We start from the raw sequence: 24,100 nt of genomic DNA on the forward strand, positions 1-24,100 counted from the left end.
CTATGTCAAATTCAGCTTGTTTCTTGTTTTGCACAGCGTTTTCAGAGCAGGTAAAACGGTCTCGAAGCATGAGGTCAGCGCCAAAGAATGTGGGCCGTCCCTTCCTCTGTTACACTGAAACTGGTCAGATAACCTCCCCAATACAAGGACAATATGTTACCACATCAAGAGGGATTTTTTTTTTTTTTTTTCTCCTCCATCACACGTCCCTGAGCTGAAGAACGGCTGTTTTTGGTACAGAGAGCAGTCATTGTTTCAGGAATGTGGGAGGAATGGTGCGGTTATTAAGCCGAGGACAGAATGAAAAGTTACCCAGCAGCTTAGAAATCTTTGTTTTTCAAGAGTAAAATACCAAAAAAAAAAGCCATTTCTTTCCTGAATCCACCGCTAAAAGTATATCCTCTTTATTTGTCCTTTGTCTTTGAAATAATGTCCTGTTTTCTCTTTTCACTGCATGTATCCACTTGTATTTTCTACTTTCTAATAAATGATGAAAACTGAAAAGGGTAAAAATACTCCTACAAAGAGGGCCGCTTTCACAGTTATGTGTCACCTTGTTTGTTGTCAGTGTGTAGGCGAAGTAACAATCCAGACAGTTTCTGTGCTGCTGCTGTGTTTTGCAGGGTAGCTGAAGGGACGAACGCCAAGACTAAACAAACTGTCGCTACTGTGTAACTCAGGCAGGTGTAACATTATACTGCGTGCTGCTTTTTTAACCACCATCTGATCTTAGGATCTTGTTAGTGGACAATCATTAATCAAGCAAAGACATCAAGTAACTTGTCATGTCGTGTTATTTCAAAAAGAATAGTCGGCTTATCATTAACAATTATTTAAGAGGCTGAAAGTCCAATGCCCCAAATCACAACAATCCCACCTTGAACAACAACATCTGGCAGCTGTGCCAAGAGAAATATTCCCCTTTAACGGGCAGAGACCTCAAGTCAAGGTGAACGGACACCTTGATGGCCGAGAGAGAGAGAGATAGAGGGAGGGGCAGTTCAGCGTTGACACAGTTTCCTATCACAGTCTACACACAGGCAGGTCACGTTAACTGGAGGCTTTGAACTGACCACTTTGTGCCACTTTTTCATCCGCTATAGGCTCCAACATAATGCCAGGTAAAAAAAAAAAAAAATCATGAATGGCTGTTTCCCAGAATCCAGCTATGCATTGTTCTCTACGCAGAAAAACAACTCAGGATTCAATAAGCAGTCTTAATCAATTAGAAAGACTTTCACTTTGTTGTGTCCTCTAGAGCCCAGTGCATCATGGGAGTAACAGAGCTTTTGAGTCAGAGTTGTCGCTCCTTGTTATCGTCATCATTACAAGACAAATGATTATTTCTCTTTTCTTACTGTCTGCGATGCATTTCTGATTCACATGCAAAACAATTTCTTAGATTTTCCACCGTTATGATGGATTTGTTTGCGCACGATATTGACTCTTTTGCGAGAAGTCCTTTCCACGGGCTGCAAAACCCAAACGCTGCCGCAGATGATGGATTAGTAAACGTGCACAGCGGCGTTGCAAAGGTCTTAAATCGGGGGTCATGCGTTGCCAGTCCTGTGTGAGTTAAACAATATTCTAATAATAAAACAGAAATGTAACACACATGATCAAATTTAAAAAATAAATAAAAGACGTATCGACTTCTTTTTGCCTCACAGACTCAGGATATTTTTTTTTAAATCAGTTGATTATTTATACGTTCTGATGTTTACGGAGGAAGACCGCGATGAAGAGGTTAAGAAAGAGAACTGAGAGTGACCTTTCTGCAAACCAAACCAACTCCACTTCTGCATTCACCCTAACCGGGGGGGGGGGGGGGAAGTGGGACCGCTCCGACTTCCTGCTGCATGCAGAGGTAGGCGGGGCTTCAGCACCTCCGACTCTACCCAGAATCCTTTGTGGCAGAAAGACAGGAAGTGTGACCCAGGCTTGATAACAGCGGGGGCGGCTATTTCTGAAAAACGGCGCGCGGGGAGCAGACAAGGAGGTGTCTGTTCGGCTTCCTGTTGGTTGTTTTGTCAGATGTGAGCGGCTGAATGTGTCTTTATGTGTCAAAATGAACTGTTTGTGCTTTGAGGTCGCCACAACGGCCCAGGGGCGAACAAAGAAACCTCTACATAAGCTCCGGGAGGATTCTGGATGTGTGGATTTTTGCAGTTTTTACCATGCAGGTGTTCCCAAAATCACTATTCCTTTACGACTTGTGCAGTCAAAATAGAATTGATCTTAAGAATGACGCTATCAGAAACATGTCTCAATATGGCCGACTTGATTACCTCCAGGTATTTCTATTCAGCTTTTGTAGGAGAGCCTCAAAGTTTAAAGGCTGGTGCTGCTGACTCCACATCAGTCTTGGTTTGATAAAAACCTGATGTGGAATTTCAGCCGCCTCCTTCCTTCCCTTTTTCTTTCCTTCGACGCCAAATAAGGCCGGTCGCCACATCTGCTGAAATCTGAGGTCTGCATTTCAGCGATTCGGCATCTCGCTCTGGCTTAAAAGAACGAGAGAGAGAGAAAGAAAAAAAAAAAAAACGTGTGTGTTTACCCTGCTGACTTGATCCCAATTCTGGTACTATGAAATGTATGACATCATCTGGTCTCTCTCCCTCCTCCCCCCCCCCCTTCTCCCTCTCTCTCTCTCTCTCTCTCTCTCTCGCTTCTATCTTTCCCCTCTGTGTTTTCTGCCATTTTTTTTTCCCTTCACATGTCCGCTGTTATGTAACCGTGTCCAGGCTGCCAGGGCGAGTTTGTGAACCTTTGCACCGCATGGAGAAAACATTTACCCTTTTTCCACCACAGCTGCTCTGTTTCACCAACTGTCTGTACCAGAGTACACACGATTAGCCCCAAAACCTCCGCATGACTGTTGGCAAGTTGAGATGAAGCACAGAAATGACCCAAAATGGTTATTTACTTTGCTCTACAGTGGATGTAAGTTTTGGATTTTAAAGAGGTTATACCGTCAATTTGTTTCAGCTTTGAAGCTTGAAATGAAGTTTGATATCTTAAAGACAGCTGATGCTCAGAACAAGACGTGCTTTTCATTTAATTTAACTTTTATCATTTGTCAGAAACATAATTCATCACATTCTCATTGCTGCATGTAGCTGTTAAAAACGGCAGCTTTGTCAGTGTCCCTAAAGGCCCTGACGCACCAAGGAGATCGCTGGCCGTCGGTCCTAGATGGACCGTCAGTGAGCGGTCGTCGCCCTAGTTTTTGTGGTGTGTCCGGGCCCCCGTCGGCCTTTTTTTTCGGCCGATTCGACATGTTCAAATTGGCGGTCGGTGAGAGGAATCTTTCTGATTGGCTGTCCGGAGGTTTCATTAATCTCCAGCTCTCGACACAAGTTGAACAACTCTGATTTGAAGGCGATGTTTAAAAAAAAAAAAAAATCAGCAGTGTTATCAGCTTTTTAAAACAAGCAATTAAGCCTCTGTGCCAGACTACACGACTGCCCACCTATTTCCTGTAATGCGCTACTTCCTCTAAGCTGAGAACCAGCACTTTGTGTGTTTTTGTGTCACTTTAAAGTTCCCCTTTTGGAATGAGAGAAGTGCTACATGTGGTCTGAAAGCAAGGAAGTGAGACAGAGCGCTGTGGTTTACCTCAGATCAACCGAGTAACAAAGGACGTCGGTTCAAAGCCGAGGGGAATGAAAAGAGCATGACCTGCACATGGTCATTAGATGTCCCCACCGAGAGTGCGTACATGTGTTTCATCACTCCAGACTCGAAACAGTCGTCGTCCTCCGAGTGGAATTTGAGCAGCAGGTGAACTATTTGCAGAAGTAACACAAGTGAAGCAGAGTTCAGCCTCCAGACAGCCACCCATCAAATGTGTGTGAAGTCCACATATAAACAACCACTGATTTTTGAGGTGTGTTTGAAGCTGAAATCTGCGTTCTCCTTCATGAAAATCAGCGTGGATTTCTTCTTAGCTAAATCCAAATGGCTGAAAATCTATTCATTTAGGCTTTTCTACAACGTTACAGAGCACCTTTCAAATTTAAAGAACTCTACGAAGAAAGCGAAATTTAAACATTTAACTTACGGTTTTAAAAGAAAAAAAAAAAAAGCTTTCAGTGTGTGAAGGCAAAACATAGAAAGTTACAACAGAAAGGGATTAAATCATGCGATGCTAGCGGCTCTGTGAGGCTGTTTTTTAGGCCCACATTTCTTTAGAATAACGACTAACACGCTGAAGTTTACCTGGCATGCTAACCAAGCTCACTGTTTCAGGCTGACAAGATATTTTCTGATTAGCATTAGCGTTAGCATTAGCACGTGTTTAGGGAGCAGGAGGATTTCACTTGAAGTTTGTGCATCCTGACAGTCCTCATAGTTCACCCTGCATGTCCAAATCTAATTTTTTTGTAGATATTTCTCTCGTTGTGGGATTGTTAGACCACATGGCATCCACAAAACCACTTCCTTTTTTTTAAGCTAACGCTAAGCTAAGTTTGAGTCCTAGTGATGCATTGACTTCCCAAGACTGTTGAGTTAGCTCCTTTAAAAACAGGTCATACTAGATTAAGGTGTGGCAAAAAATGGGTGATTGAACATGAATAAATGAGGGTGAGTTTTACAGTCTATCATCTTTATTTCTTCTTTCTTTGATGGTGCTACGTTACTCATTTGAACCCTACTTTGCCGCTCTTTGAAGCTAATAAATGTGCTAATCCAAAGATGAACAGTGATTGTATATTTTTGCTCAGATCAGTAAACTGTCGGCGTTATCGCACCCTTTTTTGACACCTAATCTATTCACAGCTTTCGCTCATCTCACAGTTGAAACTAAACAGAGTGTGCGTGTGTTTGTGAGTTATTGATTACTTAAAGAGTGGACGAGAGAGAGAGAGGTGACTCTTGCTCTCAGTTGGCTGCTAATATCTTTGCCACATGACCAAGCAGGAATTTGTGTGAGCGTGTGTGAGCGTGTTAGGGAACACATGCATACTGTAAACGTGTGTGTGTGCGTTTCCACGGTTTGTGCCTCATCACAGTCTGAAAACACAGCTCGTCCCACACGTTTTCTCACTTCTTTTTTTCTTTTACCTTAAGCTCCTCTTTTTCAGACGGATCGGCGGCTAATGGCGTCAGAGTCAGGCGCCCAGAGGAGGGGAGGAATGGAGGGAGGGGAGGAATGTGTTTGGAGAAGGAGGCAAGAAAAATTCGGACTCGGAGGGGAAGACAAAGAGGAGATGAAGGTGAAGGAAGCAGAGAGAAATAAAAATGAAAAATGCAAAGCTTTAAGAAGGGTCCTGTTCACACACACACACACACACACATGAATCTTATCTGTGGGATATCTGGAATTCAAACGCAATCACCCAACGGAAATTACCAGAGAAGTAGGGGGAGAGAAGGGGGGAGATCTCAGGCTAAAAATGTAAGAAGGACAGTACATGCTGCTTCTGTCTTTTCCGGTTTGGGAGGAAAAAAACTTTCACAAATTTACTTGTTTTATTTGTCGTATTCAAAGATGGATTTATACCAAAGTTAAGGAAGAAAACTTGAAGTTTTTCTTATCTTAGTATATGATATGATTATGTTCCAAGCGTCTTTTACACATGGGGAGTGCCCTCCGAGACAAAAGCACATTGAGTTCTTATCTTCATGAGAACTGAGCACACCTGTTTAAACCCCACCATATAGGTAGATGTTTAACTGTGTGTGTGGTTACAGCTCTGTAGAATGTGGGCGGGAAGTTATATCTGATTCTACTCGAGCTCTTAAAATCTATAGCTCACCTCAGGTTGTAGTTTAGACGCGATAATTGACCTAAATGACAAATATCTGTAAGTCAACTTTGACCCATGGAAGGCTACAAAATGATCAATAATGAGCAGACGAGAGAAAGTAGTGTTGAAGATGAAAGCTCTTGGGCGTGGCTTTCTGTGATGCCATCAATGCAGCTGTCACTCAGGATAGAGATGAAGCGGTGTGGATCCATCCCCGTCTTAAAATGACGTAACCCGAGGCTGGTAAACAAAAATGGCGATATCCGAAAAGGCCAAACCCAGATCTGTAAATCCACTTCTTTTCCACAAACTTTTCTGAACAAGCCTTCTTCTTTGATCCAGGAGTCCTTGCATTAAAATGCTGCGCAGCTAAGGAGTAACTTGGTAAACACTTTATCCCAGACGCTCTCACACACAGCCGAACCGAACACACTCCTCATGCCGTGATCACGTTACAAATTTTTCCTCCATTACTGTGAACAACTGCGAGCAGCATGGGAGGAAGTGGTTATTTCTAACCCTCGGCGCTCGGCTGTGGATTTTCCCTTAAGGCCGAGCTTGTGTCCAGTTGGTGTTTCTGAGTAAGCGAGAGGGGAAGGGGGGGGGTTCATGGGAAAACAAATATGGGAAATCAATGTGGATTGTTCTGCACCACAGGGATACATGTGTATTAAAATCCATTCTCATTCTTTCTTTTTATGTTTTAGGTCACCGCCTTTGTCAAAACTGGTTAACAGGGCTCGCTAGTTCAAAGCAAAGAGCTCGACTTGAAGTATTTCAGAGGTTACTTTAGAGGGGACGCACGTTGCTCGGAAGCTATTACAAAATTAAACGTTGCGACACATCAATAGAGGCGTTGCAGAATTACATTTCTTACAGCATCAGAGCAACATAAACCACAACCAGAAATCAGTTTATCATGAAAGGGCAATGTTGTGGAGCGGACGTTACCGGCAGCGTGTTTTTTTTGCGGTTGCACATTTGAGGAGTCATTTCCTGCCTCGCGGTGGTGCAAGACTGTTTGAATAAATACAAACTAAACGCTGTGACACTTTGTCGTGGTTAAGAACCTTTAAATAGAAACTGAAGAAACACGCAGACCTTTCGGGGGTGTCAGTCAAAACAGAAAGAACCCCCCCCCCCTCCCCCCCCGTGGTTGAAACAAAGAGAAGAGAAACACAAAGAAAAAAAAGAAAACGTCCAATCCAGTCATCTGTGATAAACCTCAAGGTCATGATGGGTGGGTGTGATGGGTCGGGGGCAGAGAGGCAACACCCCCCCCCCCCCCCCACCCTGTCACACTCAAACTCTCATGCGCACACGCACATCCTGTCAAGAGCATTAGGCGCAGATGTAGGTTGATTTTGCTCGTAGCCCACGTGTGTGTTCGTTATGCAGCAGCTGTGACTTCCTGAAGCTCTAATGCAACTCATTTAAACCAAAAAAAAACCTCATTTTTCTTTTGTAGGTCGAGAGTTAGTTGAGGAGATTGAAACCATGCTGATGTGTGCGATAAATATGAAGCGGGAACAGGGCACTAATTAGCCTAGCTTAGCACAAACACTGGAAGCAGAGGGAAACTTCTGGCCTAGTTCTGTCTGAAGGATACAAAATACACTTCTTAGGCCGCTAATTTGATCAATTCAAATACTTAACAAGAGTGCAAACTGTTTGAGATTGTTTGTCTTGTTTATTTTACACGACATGTTTGTGTATTTATTAATTTATTTTATGTTTTGGATTGTCAAACATGATGCTTTACTTGTCTTGTTTTGTTGTGTTACTCCCTTTAGAAAAGTGGGAACTGTAGTGTAAGGTTTAAGGGTCCTAGGCAATAAAGTCTGCACATTAAGAAGGAAAGGGCATCCTGACGCAAATTAGCTTAGCTTAGCATAAGGATGGAAACAAAGGGAAACTGCTGTTTAGCTCCCGAACGAACACACAACAACGTGTAGTTTTCATTTGGATGAATTGTTTGGAATTTAAACGGTATCATTTGAAAACGTTTTATTAAACTGGCTGAAACACAAGTCTGATGTGTTCTTAATGAAAGGTTACACACTCTGATCAGACTATCGCTACTGAACTCCAGTGAAAAGAAAAACTAAACCACCCTCCACCTTTTCTCCACAAACTTCCCCCCTCACAATAATTTGTGGACAGTCCCTAAGCGATAACGCAACGACAGAGCAAGAGAGACAAAGAAACTTCATGATGTGAATTTTTATCAGCCAGATCTCATGTGCTCATCATCGTGTGAACAGCTCTGGTTTCTTTGTGTTGTTTATGTCCACACACACACACACACACACACACAAATCCATTCATCACAACACTCACAGCACAGAGTGTTGGTTTCAGGTGGAGGTGAGGGGGGGCAGGGGGGGGGGGGGGGGGGGGGGGGAGACTTACCATGTTGTCATAAATGTCTGCCCAAGAAGAAAATGATCACTTTAACAAGACGTCCTCCCTCCCTCCTCTGGATTTCTCAGGGCGGGGCTGTCTCTGTGTGTGTGTGTGTGTGTGTGTGTGTGTGTGTGTGTGTGTGTGTGCGTGCGTGTGTGTGTGTGTGTGTGTGCGTGCGTGTGCGTGTGTGTGCGCGCGCGCTCATGCGTACATGTCATCAAGTGTGGCGTGGTCTGCACAAAGAGGCGGAGACAAACAAAAGCAGGATGTGATACAGCAGGACTCCACTCCCTCCCTCCCTCCCTCCCTCCCTCCAGTGGAATCGGCATGTAGTGCAGAGAGCGCCACCTCTTGACCAATGTTCTTCATAACAAGGGCATGCTGGTAAAATTCCATTCACACAGATAAGAACCATTCAGCTGCAGACAGGCTACAGTCAAATGATTTGATAAGATCCCAAGGAGCCTTTAATGTGCTTTTTTTTTAAAATTCAAGTCGTGTGTGGTTGCAGAAGGAGAAGTCAGGGAGCGGTGTGCTGTGCAGATTTGAAAAGAGGATTCTTTTTTTTTTTTAACTGTTCACTGAAGGCGAAACAGGACCCCACCCATTTGTACACACACATCCATAGATGTAACACACATTGAGAGGGAGGCGTTTTTTTAAAACAACCAGAGCAGAGCAAACGACATTCACAAAAACCTGAAAGTCCAAAACTCCTTCAGCCAGCACTCTTTAAAAAGAAAAGTTAAACATTAACGCTGCTAAAAGCCTCCTGGCAGCTCCGACTTCCATCCGAGGTTTTAAAAGCTGCCGGTTGAAGACCGAGGAGACGCTGTATCAGTTTTCCCTCAGGACTTCCACGGCTATTGGCCTCAGCTGCATGAATCTTAAAAGCAAATCTTCAATATGTGATTAGGAGGATGATGTCATACCTCAGGTTACGTAATGGCACCCTGCTCATCTTCATACGGCTCAGAGGTATTCAGGCGTGAATAACGGGATGTGGGGCCGCTATTAAATGTGCTTCACTGAACAATCAGGTGATTTTGATGCAGTCGAGTTCATGTTTAATTTATGGACAGCACTTTTCATTCACAGTCACTGGAAACTAACTTCACAAACCAGCAAATCTGTAAAGACCTCATGACAGATGTCGTTCCTTTATTGGCAGGTTCATTTAATGTGAAGTCTCTTCTAAGGGACCGTGTGAAAATTTTGGGGGGAGTGGGCGGGGTTTGAGCAACGGTTGAGAGTAAACTTCGTCTGATTAAATGCCACAGCTTCCCAGGGTGAATATTTGGTGCTTTTCTTCGACGTGAATGTGTGTGTTTGAGGTTTTTTACTTTTCAGACATATTTCGGTGTCATCAATATTCATGATTTTTTTTTAGGGTTTGACAGAAATTTAGAGCAAACGGGAAGTAGAACTTTTAAAGAGTTAAGTTTTTATGAGGGATCTCGATATTAAATTCTTCATACTTTGCCTTTTAAGTTTGTTTTGCTGGGACGCTGGTTAAATAAGTCAAAGGGAGATGTGGTAGAGAATCAAAAAGGGAGGCCTCTGTTTCTTCAAATGCTATCGCCATTGCGATCATTTCCACTCAGTCCCTAAACTGAACTGAGATTATGCTGTCATATTCAGTGACACAACTTTGGAAGGCGCATTTTAAACGAATACATTTGTAGTTTTTCAACCACCCAGACTTTAACTTTATTTTCATCCCCACACGTTTCTCTCAAGTTTGTGATTATATCAAAGTGTGTCATTGGCTCTAAGGACATAATTACAGCTACAGGAGCTGCAGACTGCTCCAGTCTACTGCAGTGGTTTTGATGCACGGAAACAGTTCTTGTCTTAGCTCCACAACCCTGAATTAACCTAAACACTCACTTATCTTCCTCCTTCAAAACATGCCATTACACAACAGCTGGACGACCTGCCTCATCTTGTTGTGAGATGCCTTACAGTCCTGTGCTCTTGTATGTAAGGTCTGCGTGTTTCTGCACGTCAAATCTAAACACCCCATATGTCGTGCAAATCCTGCGTTAGTGTCGCCGGGATTCTCAAAAAAAGGGAAAGCACATTCATAATCACGCAGGTTAATCCAAAATCATTCCTGAAATCATCTATCTGGATGTTACTTTAATCCCTCGGATTGTGGACTACGCCCTGTAGCTCTTGCATTGCTTTGATACAGATGTTAATCCAGCTTTGTTTTTTTGTTCACAAGAGGGGAGCTGTGAAAACAAACAAGACTTAAAAAAACAGGTTTCGGCGACGGCAATAACCTGCAAAGCTGAATGCACACACCTGCATCAAATGGGTACAGAACGAGCTAATCCTCTGGACAAATCTGGGAATAAAAGCTCTATTGTAAGGCACCATGATTGTGTTACAAGAACAGATGTAAAACAACACAAAGTACTGCAGAGATGATTATATACTCAGGACATGAGAAATATGTGTTGACGTGTATTACCTATGAAATGTTTCTATATGTGACAAAATATAACTGTGAAATGTTCTGCAGGTTTTTGTTGGTAAGGACGTGCAGTTCCTTACAAATGAACACCGAGCAAGCTCTGCGTACATGTGGACTGAGTTTATTGGGCAACAGCACCATCTAGCGGCGGCTTCCGGCAACTTCTTGTTTACAGGCGGATGAAAGATGGCTGCCTCCGTGTTGACGTTGTGAGCTTCTTGTTGTGGGTGCAAAACACGAGTGATTTCAGGTAACCCATGAAAATGAGTCATTTTATTTGTTGAAGCGTGCGCGTTGCCGGACAAAACAATCTTGAGTGTCATGTTTTTGTGGTTTCGGTCGAAACTTCCTCATGGGTGCGTTTGTTGTTTTGCCATCATTTGCTTTACAATTCTTTCTGCAGGTAATATGGATGCCAAAGAAATAGTCCACTTTGCCCTGCAGGTGGAGAAATCCAGTGCAGACAGAAGCTATGGGACCGTCTCGACCGTCCTCGCTGACCTCGATAAGATGCTGATCACAGCAGAGCAGCTGGAGACGACAGACATTGTGAAAGTTCTCTACAGGCTCCTGAAAAGCTGCCCTGATGGGGACATTAAGAAGACAGTGAGGGGCTTGTTGGCTAAGTGGAAGAGACAATATGGAAGAGGTGTGAAATGTACAGATGAGTGGAAGGCTTCTGCACGGGATTCTTCTGCTGACAAAATAGTGGATAGAGAAGTATCCGAGCAAGGGGAACGATCTGAAGAGGGAAGAGATGGTGGCCTTTGTGTTGCATCAGAATGCACCTCTGCGTCTCCCTCCATATCCTCTTTGAGGTCGAAATGTGTCCAGCTCCTCCTTGACGCCCTCTCCAAAGAACTTCCAAATCAAGAAAAGGCCGCCATGGCCGAAAACATCGAAAGGCAAATCCACGAGCTTCACAAATCCGCCGAAGTCAAATACAAAGCCTGCGTCAGAAGCAAGGTCGCTAATCTGAGGAATCCCAAAAACGTCCATTTGCAGCAGGAGCTGTCGAGCGGCGCGCTCTCGCCCGAGGCCTTCGCCCGGATGTCCGCGGAGGAAATGGCGAGCCCGGAGCTCCGGCAGCTCAGGCGGGCGTACTCATCGCGCGGTGTCAGCGAGAGGCAGCTTCCTCGGGGGGTGGAAGGGACAAAGACACAGAAGGTCAGGTGTAGAAAATGCGGGGGGGCGGAGTGCACGGTGACGCAGGTGTCCAGGGGGGCCCTCTTTCTGCCCGCGTGGGTCCGGCGGGGCGGCCCTGACGACGACGCCATGACTTTTGTGACCTGCGGTGACTGTGGACAGCAGTGGTACCACAGCGGCTGGGTCTGCCTCTAAAGCCAGAACAATCAACCGGACACAATCAAAACTGGTGAAAAGTGTGCAAATGCCCATATAAGGCTCTTGTATTGCTTTAAATATTTGTTCATATTTTATGCTGAATAGTTTTCTGTCTTTATTCTGTGTTATTGTGTGGAAACACCTTTACTTATTTGTCACCTCAGTCTGATTTTGTGCGGGTAAAGAGACTTCTCAAAGCTTTCAAAGCTAATTGGAAAGGTGTTTAATAAACTGTCCTCGTGAGGTAAGCGGTGAAAAAGAGCAGATGTGTTCATTCCCTGCAGCAGTGAAACAGAAGGAATGATCAGAGGAAGGCGGCGTGAATACAAAGCACGAAACATTCTTGTGTAGTTTCTTTAAAATGCAACGTTCAGATCTCGACGCGGAACATCCCAAACCGAAAGCCCGCGCTGTGGTTTCCTACACCGGCTTGAAAGGCCGAGTCATAGTCCATTACAGCTGCAGGCTGAAACCACCACTTTTCAGGAAGTCGCTCTCGTCGTCTTCATCCGACGCTGAGTCATTTCCTCTCGTCCGCTTCATCTGCACTTACAGAAACTCAACCGACTCCTTTATTATCCGTCTTTTATGACGAGTTTCTGCTCAGAGGAAGAATCCAAACCATTACAGCTTTGACTTTCAGCCTCTTCAAGGTTGAATCTTGCTTATCGATGAGAAGAGAGTGTGCTGTGTTGCTCTTCTTATTGTGATAAACAGAAGAAGGACATCATCCCCCCCCTGCTTCCTCTTCCCACAATATCCCATTCATGTGGAGCAAACTGGCTCCAGTCGATGAGACATGTGACTTTTAGAGAACGGGCGAGCATGTGAGTCAGTAATCTGCCCTCCTGAGCGGCCCGAGGCTCGGATATCCCATGGTGCTTCAGTCAGTGGACGTGGCACAGTGAGTCATTTCCACGTCATTGTGACATTGCGTCGATTGGGCCTTCACCGAGAGTCACAATGAAACGAATGACCAACTTTTAAATCACTTCTTTTGTCTGTGATGTTATACTTTGATTTATTAGTTTTATTTAATTCTTTTTTTGGTCCAGAAATAATGTATATGGATGCTAAAAGTGGGGGAAATATGTGATTTATTGGCTTCTTTTTTGCATCTGTGAAACCAAAATAGATGCTGTAAAACATCTGCAGATTTACCATCCTTTAGGAAAGAACTTCGGCCTTCATGTCGCATGCATCCAAGTCCTTTAGTGTCGATATAATTCTACATTTATCAAAATATGACAGAACAAAATAATTAACCTGTCTCTTCGTGCAAGTAAAGCTGCTTAGCTGCATCATTTCCATCAGTTCTGGAGCTTGTTTTGCACAGACTCCATGGTGTTTTCTGTTCGTCTTGCAGCAGCCTCAGCTCTGTTTTCGAAAGGAAAAGTCGGGGATGTCCAAAGAAAGAAAAAAAAAATCCCCTGTAACTGTAATCTCACGCTTGTCAGATATGGAGCTGCAGTATCTCGTCAGTCAGACACAGCAGGAGTGTGGATGAAGTTTGCTATCAGTGGCTCTCTGTGTTGTGTCTCCTCTCAGATGCTCTCTGTCTCCTGAGTGTCGTGTTCCACCCTCTCAGTCACAGCGGCCTGTCAAATCGATGCTTTGTACCTGTTTATCTTCTCTCCTAGCAAGCACATCACAGAAAACACACCACAAGCAGAGATGAAAAAGTTTGACTCCCTCTTAGCAAAACTGCACGAGGCTGTGAAACCTGCAAAAATGCAAAGATTCTGAATAATTAAGCAGCTTTATGACACATGAGATACCGCAGAGCTGCTGCTAACAATCGATTTGTCTGGCAGTCCATCCTTTGTTTAATAATAAATCAATACATTTTAATGTCAGAAAATGTTGATTAATATTGATAAGAGTGCAAGGCATGTCTAAATGTCTAAATATTCAGTTTACAATCATAGAGGAGTAGAGACATTTTATAGGCTAATTGCAGGAGGGTGAATTTTCCATGAATGTTTATTGTTATTTTTCTTTTACTGGAGAAGTTAAAGAAAAAGCAGTGATATATAACTTCTTGATTTTGGGACCTACTATTATCCTATGGGGGTTTGATACCTGCATGTTAATACAGGAATCAGTGCTTTAACACACTGGTCTCCTTTAAATATCTTAGTTCTGTTTTTTAGGGTAAATTGTCCTTAATTTTCTATATGATATGACGCACAAAGAGACACTTATGACTGAAAGTGAAATAAAACAGATGCATCCAATAGAGCGCATGATGAGGCGGAGGCGGAGTTGGGACACTCCCCGGTCATGTGAGCGTCATCAGCGGCTCTCAGGTCCAGAGAGCAGCGGGGACCCGGAGCGCCATGACACCGGCAGAGAGCTGCGCCTTACCGGGGTGAACGAGGGGGAATTTAACCGCATGAGCCGAAATTGTGACCACCACGGGGACAGGTAAAGCTTCCGAGGTGGGGAAACTTGTACTTTAAGCCGCTAACATCCCCCCACTTTGTGTCTTTTGTTACCCTCGGTGAAGTTTGAGAGTGTGTGAGTGTGAGTGCGCCCATTATCGGACAGCTGAAGTTTACGTTGAAACTCACGTTATCGTACAAACCCTCAATTTCTTACTTACTTTTCATACTTTTTAATATGGACTGTCACTCTTTTGACTTTTATGAGGCCTTTAAACTGTGTGTGTGTGTGTGTGTGTGTGTGTGTGTGTGTGTGTGTGTGTGTGTGTGTGTGTGTGTGTGTGTGTGTGTGTGTGTGTGTGTGTGTGTGTGTGTGTGTGTGTGTGTGTCATAAATCTGGTCTAGTGATATAAATGACTCTCCCTTATGTCTCTAACTAGACACTGTAATATCATCATGCTCATTTGGTTTATATGATTTTTATATGTGAGATGAAATGTTGTAATTTAAATCATGTGGTTGCTTGTTTTTGTAGGAAATATTCATAATCTTATTGGATGTAACCCAAACAGCTTCAGGCTTCTTTTCAGTCAGTCGCTTTCTGTTGAATGAAGCACATGACTCCTGAGTGTGTGACTGTGTGTGTGTGTGTGTGTGTGGTCATTCATTCCTGCTTCTTTGCACTACTCCTTTATTATAAAATGAAGAAATGGGAGGCAGGAGAATCCTTGCAGTGCGTCGGTGTTTAAAGGTCTCGGGTACAAAGGCGTGAGGTTTTACAGTCCTACAGTTCTGCCGGTTCACATGACAACCCCTCTTTAACTTCTGCATTCATTCGTGTAGTTTTAACTCTTTAACGTTGCCTAACTTCTCCTAACAAGCAGCAAGATTTGTCCCATTTGTGTCCTGATCCACAGCAGAAGGCTACACTGACATTACTAGATGTTGTGCTTTTAGTAGGGACTTGGATTAGATGGTTGAATAACTTCTCATCCTCGTTCTTGTGCTCCTTGGATGTTCCCGCTTAAGTGTGTTCACAAGCTTCATTATTTAGACTCAGTATGGATGATACGCACAATAAAAGGCTGATGTAGGTCACTCTACTGGAACAACGAGTTACAGTAACACCCTTTTAATATATCCCAAATTACATCTGAGCGTCTTCCAGTTCTCAAACAGTTAACCCGACGTTTACTTCTCCAGTTGTTCAAACATGAGAGAACGTTAACTTGAGTCTGAAACTCGTCTTTTGTTCTTAATGCGACATCAGAAAAATGAAAGTTAGAATGACGCACGCAGCTCTGCTGATGCACTTGACACCTTTACAGCAGCTGGAAGAAGTATTTGATCCGTTTCTGTGAAAATTAAGAAAATACTTTGTTGTATTTTTAGGCAAAATGTCAAATGTTCTCCAGTTTGAGCTTTGAATACAATAAGTTTGGACTGGAGATAATTTACCGTCTACTCCTTTTTGACAACAAAATAAGCACTCTTATATAATGAAGGGATTTATTTTGAACTTAATAACAAACAAAATAGATTTATCCTCTATTAGGAATCCATCCTGTTCCGCTGTGTTGAAGTACGAGCTGGTTAATGAGCATCACTGGCATTTTTTTCTAACTTGTCCAAATCCAGACAAACTAAAACTCTAATCGAAGGTTTTTCCACATTTTTGATCCTTCAATCATTTCAGTACCACGTGTTTTAAAACGATCCAGTCAGTTATTTTAATGATGGATGGAGTCACAAAGTGCAGAAGCTTTAAAAAGAACTACAGAAGCTGCCACAAGACACTTTTTGGTGATTTTAAAAAACAGACAATTGCTCAGTTTTAGGAGCCTAGGACTTAATTTCTGTTGTTGTGGTATCACATATCAAATATCGTTTAATTTCTCCTACTATGAAATCGAAGTTTCAAATTCTGGTACTAACAGCCCTACAGCTTCTGCTGCAAAAAAAAAAAGAGTGTGTGTGTGCTACAAACACACACTGCAGTGCACACTGGCTGCTGTCTGAAACACAATAACAAATATGGTGACATTATGTGAAACTGAAGTTTGGTTGATCTTTTCTGTGACGGATGATGTGACCTCGATCGCGTAAAGCGCCTCCTCCTCGTCTCCCATTGAAACCAGCTCCTGGTTAGGTTTCTTCACTTTCACCTCGCGGATTAGTTCTGGCATGTGGGTGGGATGATTCCCCGCTTACTTAGTCTTAACTGGTATGCTGCTAAGTATGCGAGTGTGTGGCGTGCGATTAAATTAGCACTTAAATCCTCACTTTGCTTCAGTGAGTGGGTGAACTGTGTCGCGTCTTGGTGAAAGTGTGAAATCAACACTCTCTCTCTCTCTCTCTCTCTCCTACAGATGGGTGATCAAATGCTGTGTGTGCTGATATAAAGGTGAGGAATCTCTGTTTCTGTTGCGTCGCTTGTAGGCGACTCACCGGTCCTGTGATCGTCGTCCATGTGACGTGCTGCACGCTTCATTTCATGCACGGTGCAGGAAGTTCGTTAGTTACAAAGGCGAACCAGGCGGCGCTGACTGACTTCAATCAGCGCTGCTCGCTGTCCGCGGTCATGTAAACGTGGCCGCCCGCTCACAGGAAGTGTGTGAAGAGAAGAGAGTTGGTAGAAGCTGTTTGGATCTTATCAGTGAGGCCAAAGGTCACAAAGTTATGTTTTTGTCATGGACGCAAATGTTGTTTGATGATTGGAACAAATCGTGGAACTAAAGCAAACTCCTACTTCTGTAAATGTAGCAGCTTCTGACATGTTGCTCATATTTGCTCTCCCAACAGTTGAGAGATAAAGAAGTAGATTTGCCAAAGTGAATAAGTCAAGCCATTTCAGGTAAATGTTTTTCATTTAGATATTTGAGGTAGAAATAATCTTGATCATAATCTGCAGCACGAGATCTGTGGGGCAGCTTGTTCTCATGTCAAACTACTGCTTCTAGTTTTGCTGTCTCCAGTCCTCGCGTGCAGTCCAGTAAGACCAGAACCGTCTGGATCCGCCATCGCCGCGGCCAATGGCGACCAAGTCGGCCCTCCTGAAGGTGATCCTGCTGGGAGACGGCGGCGTGGGCAAGTCGTCTCTCATGAACCGCTACGTCACCAACAAGTTCGACTCGCACCTCTTCCACACCATCGGCGTGGAGTTCCTCAACAAGGAGCTGGAGGTGGACGGCCACCACGTCACGCTTCAGATCTGGGACACGGCGGGCCAGGAGCGCTTCCGCAGCCTGCGCACGCCGTTCTACCGCGGCTCTGACTGCTGCCTGCTCACCTTCAGCGTGGACGACGGGCAGAGCTTTGAAAACCTGAACAACTGGAAGAAGGAGTTCACGTACTACGCCGACGTCAAGGACCCCGACAGCTTCCCCTTCGTGGTGCTCGGCAACAAGTTGGACGTGCCCGAGAGGCAGGTTTCGGGGGAGGATGCGCGGAAATGGTGCCGCGAGAACGGCGGGCACCCGTACTTTGAGACGAGCGCTAAGGATGCGACGAACGTAGCGTCGGCCTTTGAGGAGGCGGTGCGTCGCATCCTGGCGCTGGATGACAGAGCTGATCATCTCATCCACACGGACACAGTCGACCTGCAGAGGAAGAGTCCACCTGACCCCACCTGCTGCTGAGCCAAATGTGACTCCCAGCGGGTGCTCATGTGACGCTGACTGATATTGTGTGTGTGTGAGTTAGAAGCTCTGCCAAAAGAGGAACTGGTCGATACCGTCTGTGGTGCCCTCAGAGGAACTTTTTTTTTATTTTAACAGGAAAATTTGAGGAAACAAATTCATACTTTAGAGAAAAAATGAGAAACATTCCATCTTTCCGCCTCACGAGGAACCAAAACGCTCCATTTGACAGCTCTGATCCAGACTGCGTTCAGTCCTGAGGAACTCTTAATTTATACAAAGCACGACGGGACAGTCAGTATGAAACTAGAGGATGAAGTCTTTGCAGGTTTCTTGGTTCATTTTTGCAGCTGGCGATAAAGACCTTTTTTTAGAAAATGAGATTCCTAATGTGCTTTCAAAACTGCCAAAGATTTGACGTCACTGAAGAAGTTGTGGCATTTAGTGTTAGCCCACAAAAAGAGAAGTCCTGGGGGGGGATTTTCTGCCGATGTGGAAGTTTACAGCTCAAATGTAGTGACTCTTCTCCGACACCCCTGTGACTAAACTAAATCTAAGTTAATTTAAATTTGTATTCGTATTAATAATTGCTACTCATTATGTTTAAGTCAATCTCTTGACTTATTTTTAATATGGTCAAATAATGATAGAAACTCTAAACTAAATTCATGTGGTACAGATTATATAGAGGTAGTCACATGATTAGATGGATCTAAAAGTTTTTATATATGTTTTAAATGAAAAACGATGTGTTCTGTTGTTTTGGAATAGTGGTGCCAAGTAAGTGATTTAAAAAAAAAAAGTTTAAATTGAGCAAATCAATTGAGAATTGGTGAAACCAGAGATGCCATGATTAAATGTAATATTCTGCTTAGAATGAAACGAGCTGCCCATTCATGTTTTTATGTAACTAGACGGATATTGAACTTGTTGGAGTTAATTTATTTCAGTATTTATTGATCAAATCCCTCGGATTGTTCTGACGATCTGTCCCAAGATTAACGGAGCTCAAACTGCTTTAAGATTGAAATGACTGATAACCCTGAGGCTCATTTGATCTTTATTTGCTCTGCTTTGTCTCCCCAACATTTATCGAACTGGAATTAAAACAGCTGCCAACAATGACACTGGACTGAAATCTGGCTTTTGTTTTAACAGAGAATTGTATTATTATTGAAGTGCAGTACCATTTGTATCCACAAGAGAGCACCCTAATATTAAATGTGAGAGAGATAAAACGCCCATCTCCAATGTCACTCATGAAGCTCATAAGACACTGCAGATCTCCTCAAAGACCCCCACACACACTCACAGGTGAATGTGTTGGGTAAAAGTGGGTCATCTTTTCTGGGAATGATGTAGCCTCAACAAATTCAGTGTTGAATTTAAAATGTTTGTTACCATAAATGAAGCAAATCTAACAGGGTGCAGGCTGCCTACACAGTTCAGAGCTGATGGAGTAGAATCACCTGAGTGGGCGCTGAAGACCACATCCTGCCTGTTGATATCAAACTTTCATCTCGCCTTTTGTTTTTTGTTTTTTTAAGTAATTAAATTTGTCCATTAGATGTTTACGTCGGAGTCTTTTTTTGGATTTCAGCCGACAAATGCTGGCAAGAAAAATAATTTTCCAATCACTGAAATAACAATCAAAAATGTGTTTGACTTTAAGCACAAGTTTATGAGGTTAAATGAAATTGATAAATGCTTTTAGGTGATAAGAGACGCTCAGTGGACCATAATTTAAGTTAACATAAATGTATCCATGACTATTATTATCTAAGTCTTCTCAAGTTTGACGCAGAAATATCAAACATTTTATAGCTCTAGGACTATAAGGAAGCTGCATTTTCTTGTCTTGTGTTGTTTAAAGAGCAGAAAGATGTGCATTTAAACAAATATAATAAGGGTTACTAATTAAGAGGAAACAAACCAATGAAATTCAGAGATCCAAACACAAGAATGAGACAGGAGACAACGGTGTCACGATAATAAAAAATATCGGTTTTACTAGAGAAGGTTACAAAAATCATCACTATATAGGAGTCATAGAACTATTTCCAACTTAAAAAATAAAACCATAATGAAACACCTACAGGGACTACAATGCCATCAAAGTACAATGGAGTTTTCTTTAGAAAAGAGTGGGTGGAAAGGGTTGGGGGGGGGGGTTGTGGAGGAGGGGGTCAAACACCGCCTACCATAGTTGTCAGTACGATTGACTACACATCACCTGAAAAACTGCAAAGACACAGTCATGTCTCCTTCATGCAAATAACGAGGAAACAACAACACCCTGACACGCATCGTCTTATAGGAAATTGAAGTTTGCCTTTACATCAACCTGGCGGCAAAGCACGTATATTTATCAAACATAACACACATGGCAATATAGTCCTTTTTTATACAGAATAGACAGCTGCACACATGGACGATACTGACATGCTTCATCTCATTAAAGTTCAAAAATGTGTCTTCTTCAGTGTTATTCTTTTTTTTTTTTTTTTTGAGGGTAAACTAACCAGTGATGACCGATATAGAATATAGTTCATGATCATTAAACAATGTCTGGTTATAAAATGAATGTATGAAAATTCCTGACTTGTTTTAATTCAGAGTGTAAACATCCAAAACAGTCTCTGTGGCTCATATGAGAGGCATGACGTACAAAATAAAATAACAAAAAGTGACTTTTTTTTTTCCCCTCAACTCACATGTTGATGAGTCACTTATTTGGCTGGCCATTGAACCAAAGGAAAAAAAGCACAAATCAGATCAATAAAATCATAATTACTGAATCACAAGAGCTCAGCTGCCTAAAACTGATAAAACATTAAAAATTAACTCCATTTTTTTTTTGTTCACGTTTTTAAAAATGTATACGTCACAAGCACCTCAATCCATCATATCATGACTGCACTGCATCCCTCTCACGACATATCTTTTAAGATGTTACAATACAGTTATTATATCAAATGCAGAACTAGTATTTGAGTGCTAAACACATATCTCAAAGGGAACATTTACATATATCTGTGGAAAAAAATAATAATAGAACAGCATGGCAAAACACTGATTGTGTTCTCATTTTGGGAGAGGCGTTCATCGAGATTTTTGAGGGTGATTCAGCTATTTACAGGTGAACTTTATTCATTAAAGGATCAATTGTAGGGAATGATTGTTGGTTTTTCACTATTTAAACAGCGTTCCAGTCTGATAAGGGTTAGTGGTAACACGGCGAAGCTTTAGGAAAGAACACAACTGGCTAAAATCAGATTTGGTTTGATTCCTGAGGTGTGTGTCTTTTTCTTGGATTAAAAAAAAAAAAAAAAACCCAGACAGATCTAGACTATCATTGATTTCTGCGGTCGCTGGTGTTAAGTGTAGCAAAAACTTTAAGGATCTCAAAGGAAACTAGTATAAAACACTGGGAAATCACCATTTTCTCTCCCTCGCTGAGAGTTAGATAAGAAGATTGACGCCACTTTAAGCTAACGGAAGCAGCCAGTTTGGTGAACTTAGCTTAGACATCCAAAAATGTGGAAACAGCTAGCAAAGCTTTGTTTGAAAGTACTCCTTAAGTACTTCTAAACAGGTTATCAATCTATTGTTTTTCCCCAGAGAAACCAAAGTGTGAAAACAGCAGGTTGTGATTTTACGCGCTGTCAGAGCCTTTTTGAAGTGCGCAAGCTAACGTCAAGTTTGACCTGTAGCCATCTTGCGAATCCACAATCCAATTTTTAAACACTTTGTAAGTCAGACTCGTGTAAATCAGCGTGATGAAAGATACAACAGAAAACTTACAAAGTACTTGGTCTTTTTTCGATTCTCTGATTTTTTGGGGGGAAAATTTTCAAAATCCAAAACAAAAAACGCCAACCAGAATTTACATTTTTAGACACTTTAATCCATTATTACCCCTCATTTGAACTAAAAAGTGAAGTTTTAGTGAGATTAAAAAGTGCTGTCACCTCTAACCAGAGCCCTGCTAGCTGGTTCCAGTCTTTAAGCTAACCAAAGCTAGCCCGCTGCTAGCTGTAGCTTTCCGTTTCCGAGCATGAGAGTGGCATCTGTCTTCACATCTTTCCCTCGACAAGAGAACTTACAAGTGAATATACCAAAACTTTTTTTTATTTGTTAAAGGTTTGCTACACCTCTGGTCTGAAATTATCATAAAAAAACCTGGTGGATTAAATAAACTCTGCTCATGTGAATGTAAAAAAAAATCCTTGAGATACAACATGGTTCGAGTTTTTTTTTTTTTTTTTTAGAAAGTATGAGAGCGAGGGGCAAGGGTGCTTTAGTTTTTTTTGTTTTTTTTAAAGATTTTTATTCTCCCTTATTATAATTGTTTTGAAATAGTGCAATAATGTATGGATCAATAGTAATAAAAAGTCTTAAGATGGAGAAGAAAGTAAAGGAGAAAAACCCATGAGCGCAAAAACAGAAGAAGAAGAAGATCATAATAGTACCAGGCATACTTTTCCGAGAGTATTAAAAAAAAAAAAAAACATTCATACACATTCGCACAATAAATTCATATTCATATATATATGCATATAAAACACCAAAAAACGGAGGAAGTTGGTCGCTGCCTGGCTTCTCTGTGGCTGAAGCAGACAGCGAACAATGTTTTTTTAGGCTGTTAGGAGCTGTGTGTCAAGAGGCTGTGCTGGCTCAGGGCGCGAGGCCATCACAGCCGGGCCTCGTTCACGAGCCGCCGCCCAAAAGCATGGGGGGAGGAGACGCTTCTGAACTGATGTAGCGTACCTGAGCTCCACCCGGGACGGCCCGGGCGAGCTCTCCCGTTCTGAAGCATCTGCCTCCACCTGGGCCTGATGCTTCTCCTGATCCTCTATCCTCTTTCCCTCCCCTGTGAGCTCACAGCTCTGAATAAACATTGCCGAGGGGAAGAGGATGGAGGATCAGGCGGTTTGGGGGGGGGGGGGCGGACTATCAAACATGACCGAGGTGGTTTTGTTTTAACTGAGGGATGGGGTGGGCGCTGGGTGTTGCAGGGTTGGGGGGGGGGGGCGGGGTTTGAGGTGTGGAGAGGAGATGGGTCGGTGGCAGTAGAGGATCCCTTGTCCTTATGAGTAGGAGGAGGAGTTCTGGCCCTCCTTGGAGCGCGCCTCGGCCTCCAGATCCTGGTCATCCTTGGTCTTGATGTCCTGGTACTCGTGCGTGGAGACAGCACTCTTCAGGTAGGCCCAGTTTGCCCCCAAAATCATCAGGTAGTGGATCTAAGGAGACAACACATGTATGTATTCGATGAATGCACTCTGATTTAAAAATGGAACAACTTGAGAGTTTGGAAATGCTCTTAAAAGTCAGAAAATATTTCAATTCTGTTTCTTCACTGCTCAGTTTATAACTACATTTTGGGATACCTATGAGAAGAAATTAAGTGTTTTCTTTGTATTGTACTCCATATCAGGATTTCCAAGTATTCTTAGTGTTGCTACTTTTCCAGTTAGAGACGACTATGAACCCAAATTTGGAGCTTTGAGGTGATTCCCCTGGTGAGTTATCATCAGTGAATTAACCTGCAACTTGGGTTGACCTCAGAGAAACAATCTTTTTTTTTTTTTAAATTGAAAAAGAAAGGGGGATTTAAAACTCGTTAAAATATGGCGTTTGATTTGATGCAACAAATTGGGAGAGCAAAGGTTGTTGCATAATATCGCACACACTTTGAAAGAAAGAGAAAATATTGTTCCAGTTTTGGACACTACTGGCACTCTTCTGCTCAGATACTGTTCTGTGTATCTTTCTAAATAAGTGAGCTGTAAAACATCACAGTGCAGAGGGCTGTCAGTCCCCACACACCATCAGGAGAGGTTTCGCATTTCTTTTTTTATCGCCTTCATTTCCCTGGTCATGAAACGAAACCATCCGCCTCCACAGCAGAGTGAAAAAAACGCCGACCCCCGTCTACACACCGCTCACGCAGCAGAGGCAGCGCTGGAGGGTTTCGGATTTCGACCCCCGTTGCATTGCAGTGACACGCCGGCGAAACGTGAGAGGCGGGGTTGCCGTGGCAACAGATAAGCAAGCCATGGCAACCGTGCATATATTATTTTCAGAAGCACG

The 24,100-nt window shown here is 42.9% G+C and overlaps 2 protein-coding genes across 4 annotated transcripts; both read left to right on the forward strand.

The window, feature by feature from the left end:
• The first annotated feature begins 5,139 nt into the window (after nucleotides 1-5,139).
• On the forward strand, nucleotides 5,140-12,122 carry LOC132959818 (transcription elongation factor A N-terminal and central domain-containing protein). 2 transcript variants are annotated; one of them, XM_061033038.1, is made up of 3 exons: nucleotides 5,140-5,219; nucleotides 10,817-10,891; nucleotides 11,045-12,122. In XM_061033038.1, the coding sequence occupies exon 3, from the start codon at nucleotides 11,050-11,052 to the stop codon at nucleotides 11,980-11,982; it is 933 nt and encodes a 310-aa protein (XP_060889021.1). In that variant the 5' UTR covers nucleotides 5,140-5,219; nucleotides 10,817-10,891; nucleotides 11,045-11,049; the 3' UTR covers nucleotides 11,983-12,122. The 2 variants fall into 2 exon arrangements, with proteins under 2 accessions (XP_060889021.1, XP_060889020.1); XM_061033037.1 differs by lacking the exon at nucleotides 5,140-5,219 and adding an exon at nucleotides 8,869-9,199.
• Nucleotides 12,123-14,278: 2,156 nt separating this feature from the next.
• Nucleotides 14,279-19,132, forward strand: LOC132959820 (ras-related protein Rab-9A-like). Of its 2 annotated transcripts, none has more exons than XM_061033041.1 (4): nucleotides 14,279-14,426; nucleotides 16,739-16,773; nucleotides 17,330-18,058; nucleotides 18,123-19,132. In XM_061033041.1, exon 3 carries the CDS (start codon nucleotides 17,402-17,404, stop codon nucleotides 18,005-18,007), a length of 606 nt encoding a protein of 201 aa, XP_060889024.1. In that variant the 5' UTR covers nucleotides 14,279-14,426; nucleotides 16,739-16,773; nucleotides 17,330-17,401; the 3' UTR covers nucleotides 18,008-18,058; nucleotides 18,123-19,132. The 2 variants fall into 2 exon arrangements, with proteins under 2 accessions (XP_060889024.1, XP_060889023.1); XM_061033040.1 differs by having other exon boundaries at nucleotides 14,284-14,412.
• The last annotated feature ends 4,968 nt before the right edge of the window (nucleotides 19,133-24,100 follow it).

The sequence above is a fragment of the Labrus mixtus genome, chromosome 24 (genome assembly GCF_963584025.1).
Source record: "Labrus mixtus chromosome 24, fLabMix1.1, whole genome shotgun sequence".
Taxonomy (NCBI): domain Eukaryota; kingdom Metazoa; phylum Chordata; class Actinopteri; order Labriformes; family Labridae; genus Labrus; species Labrus mixtus.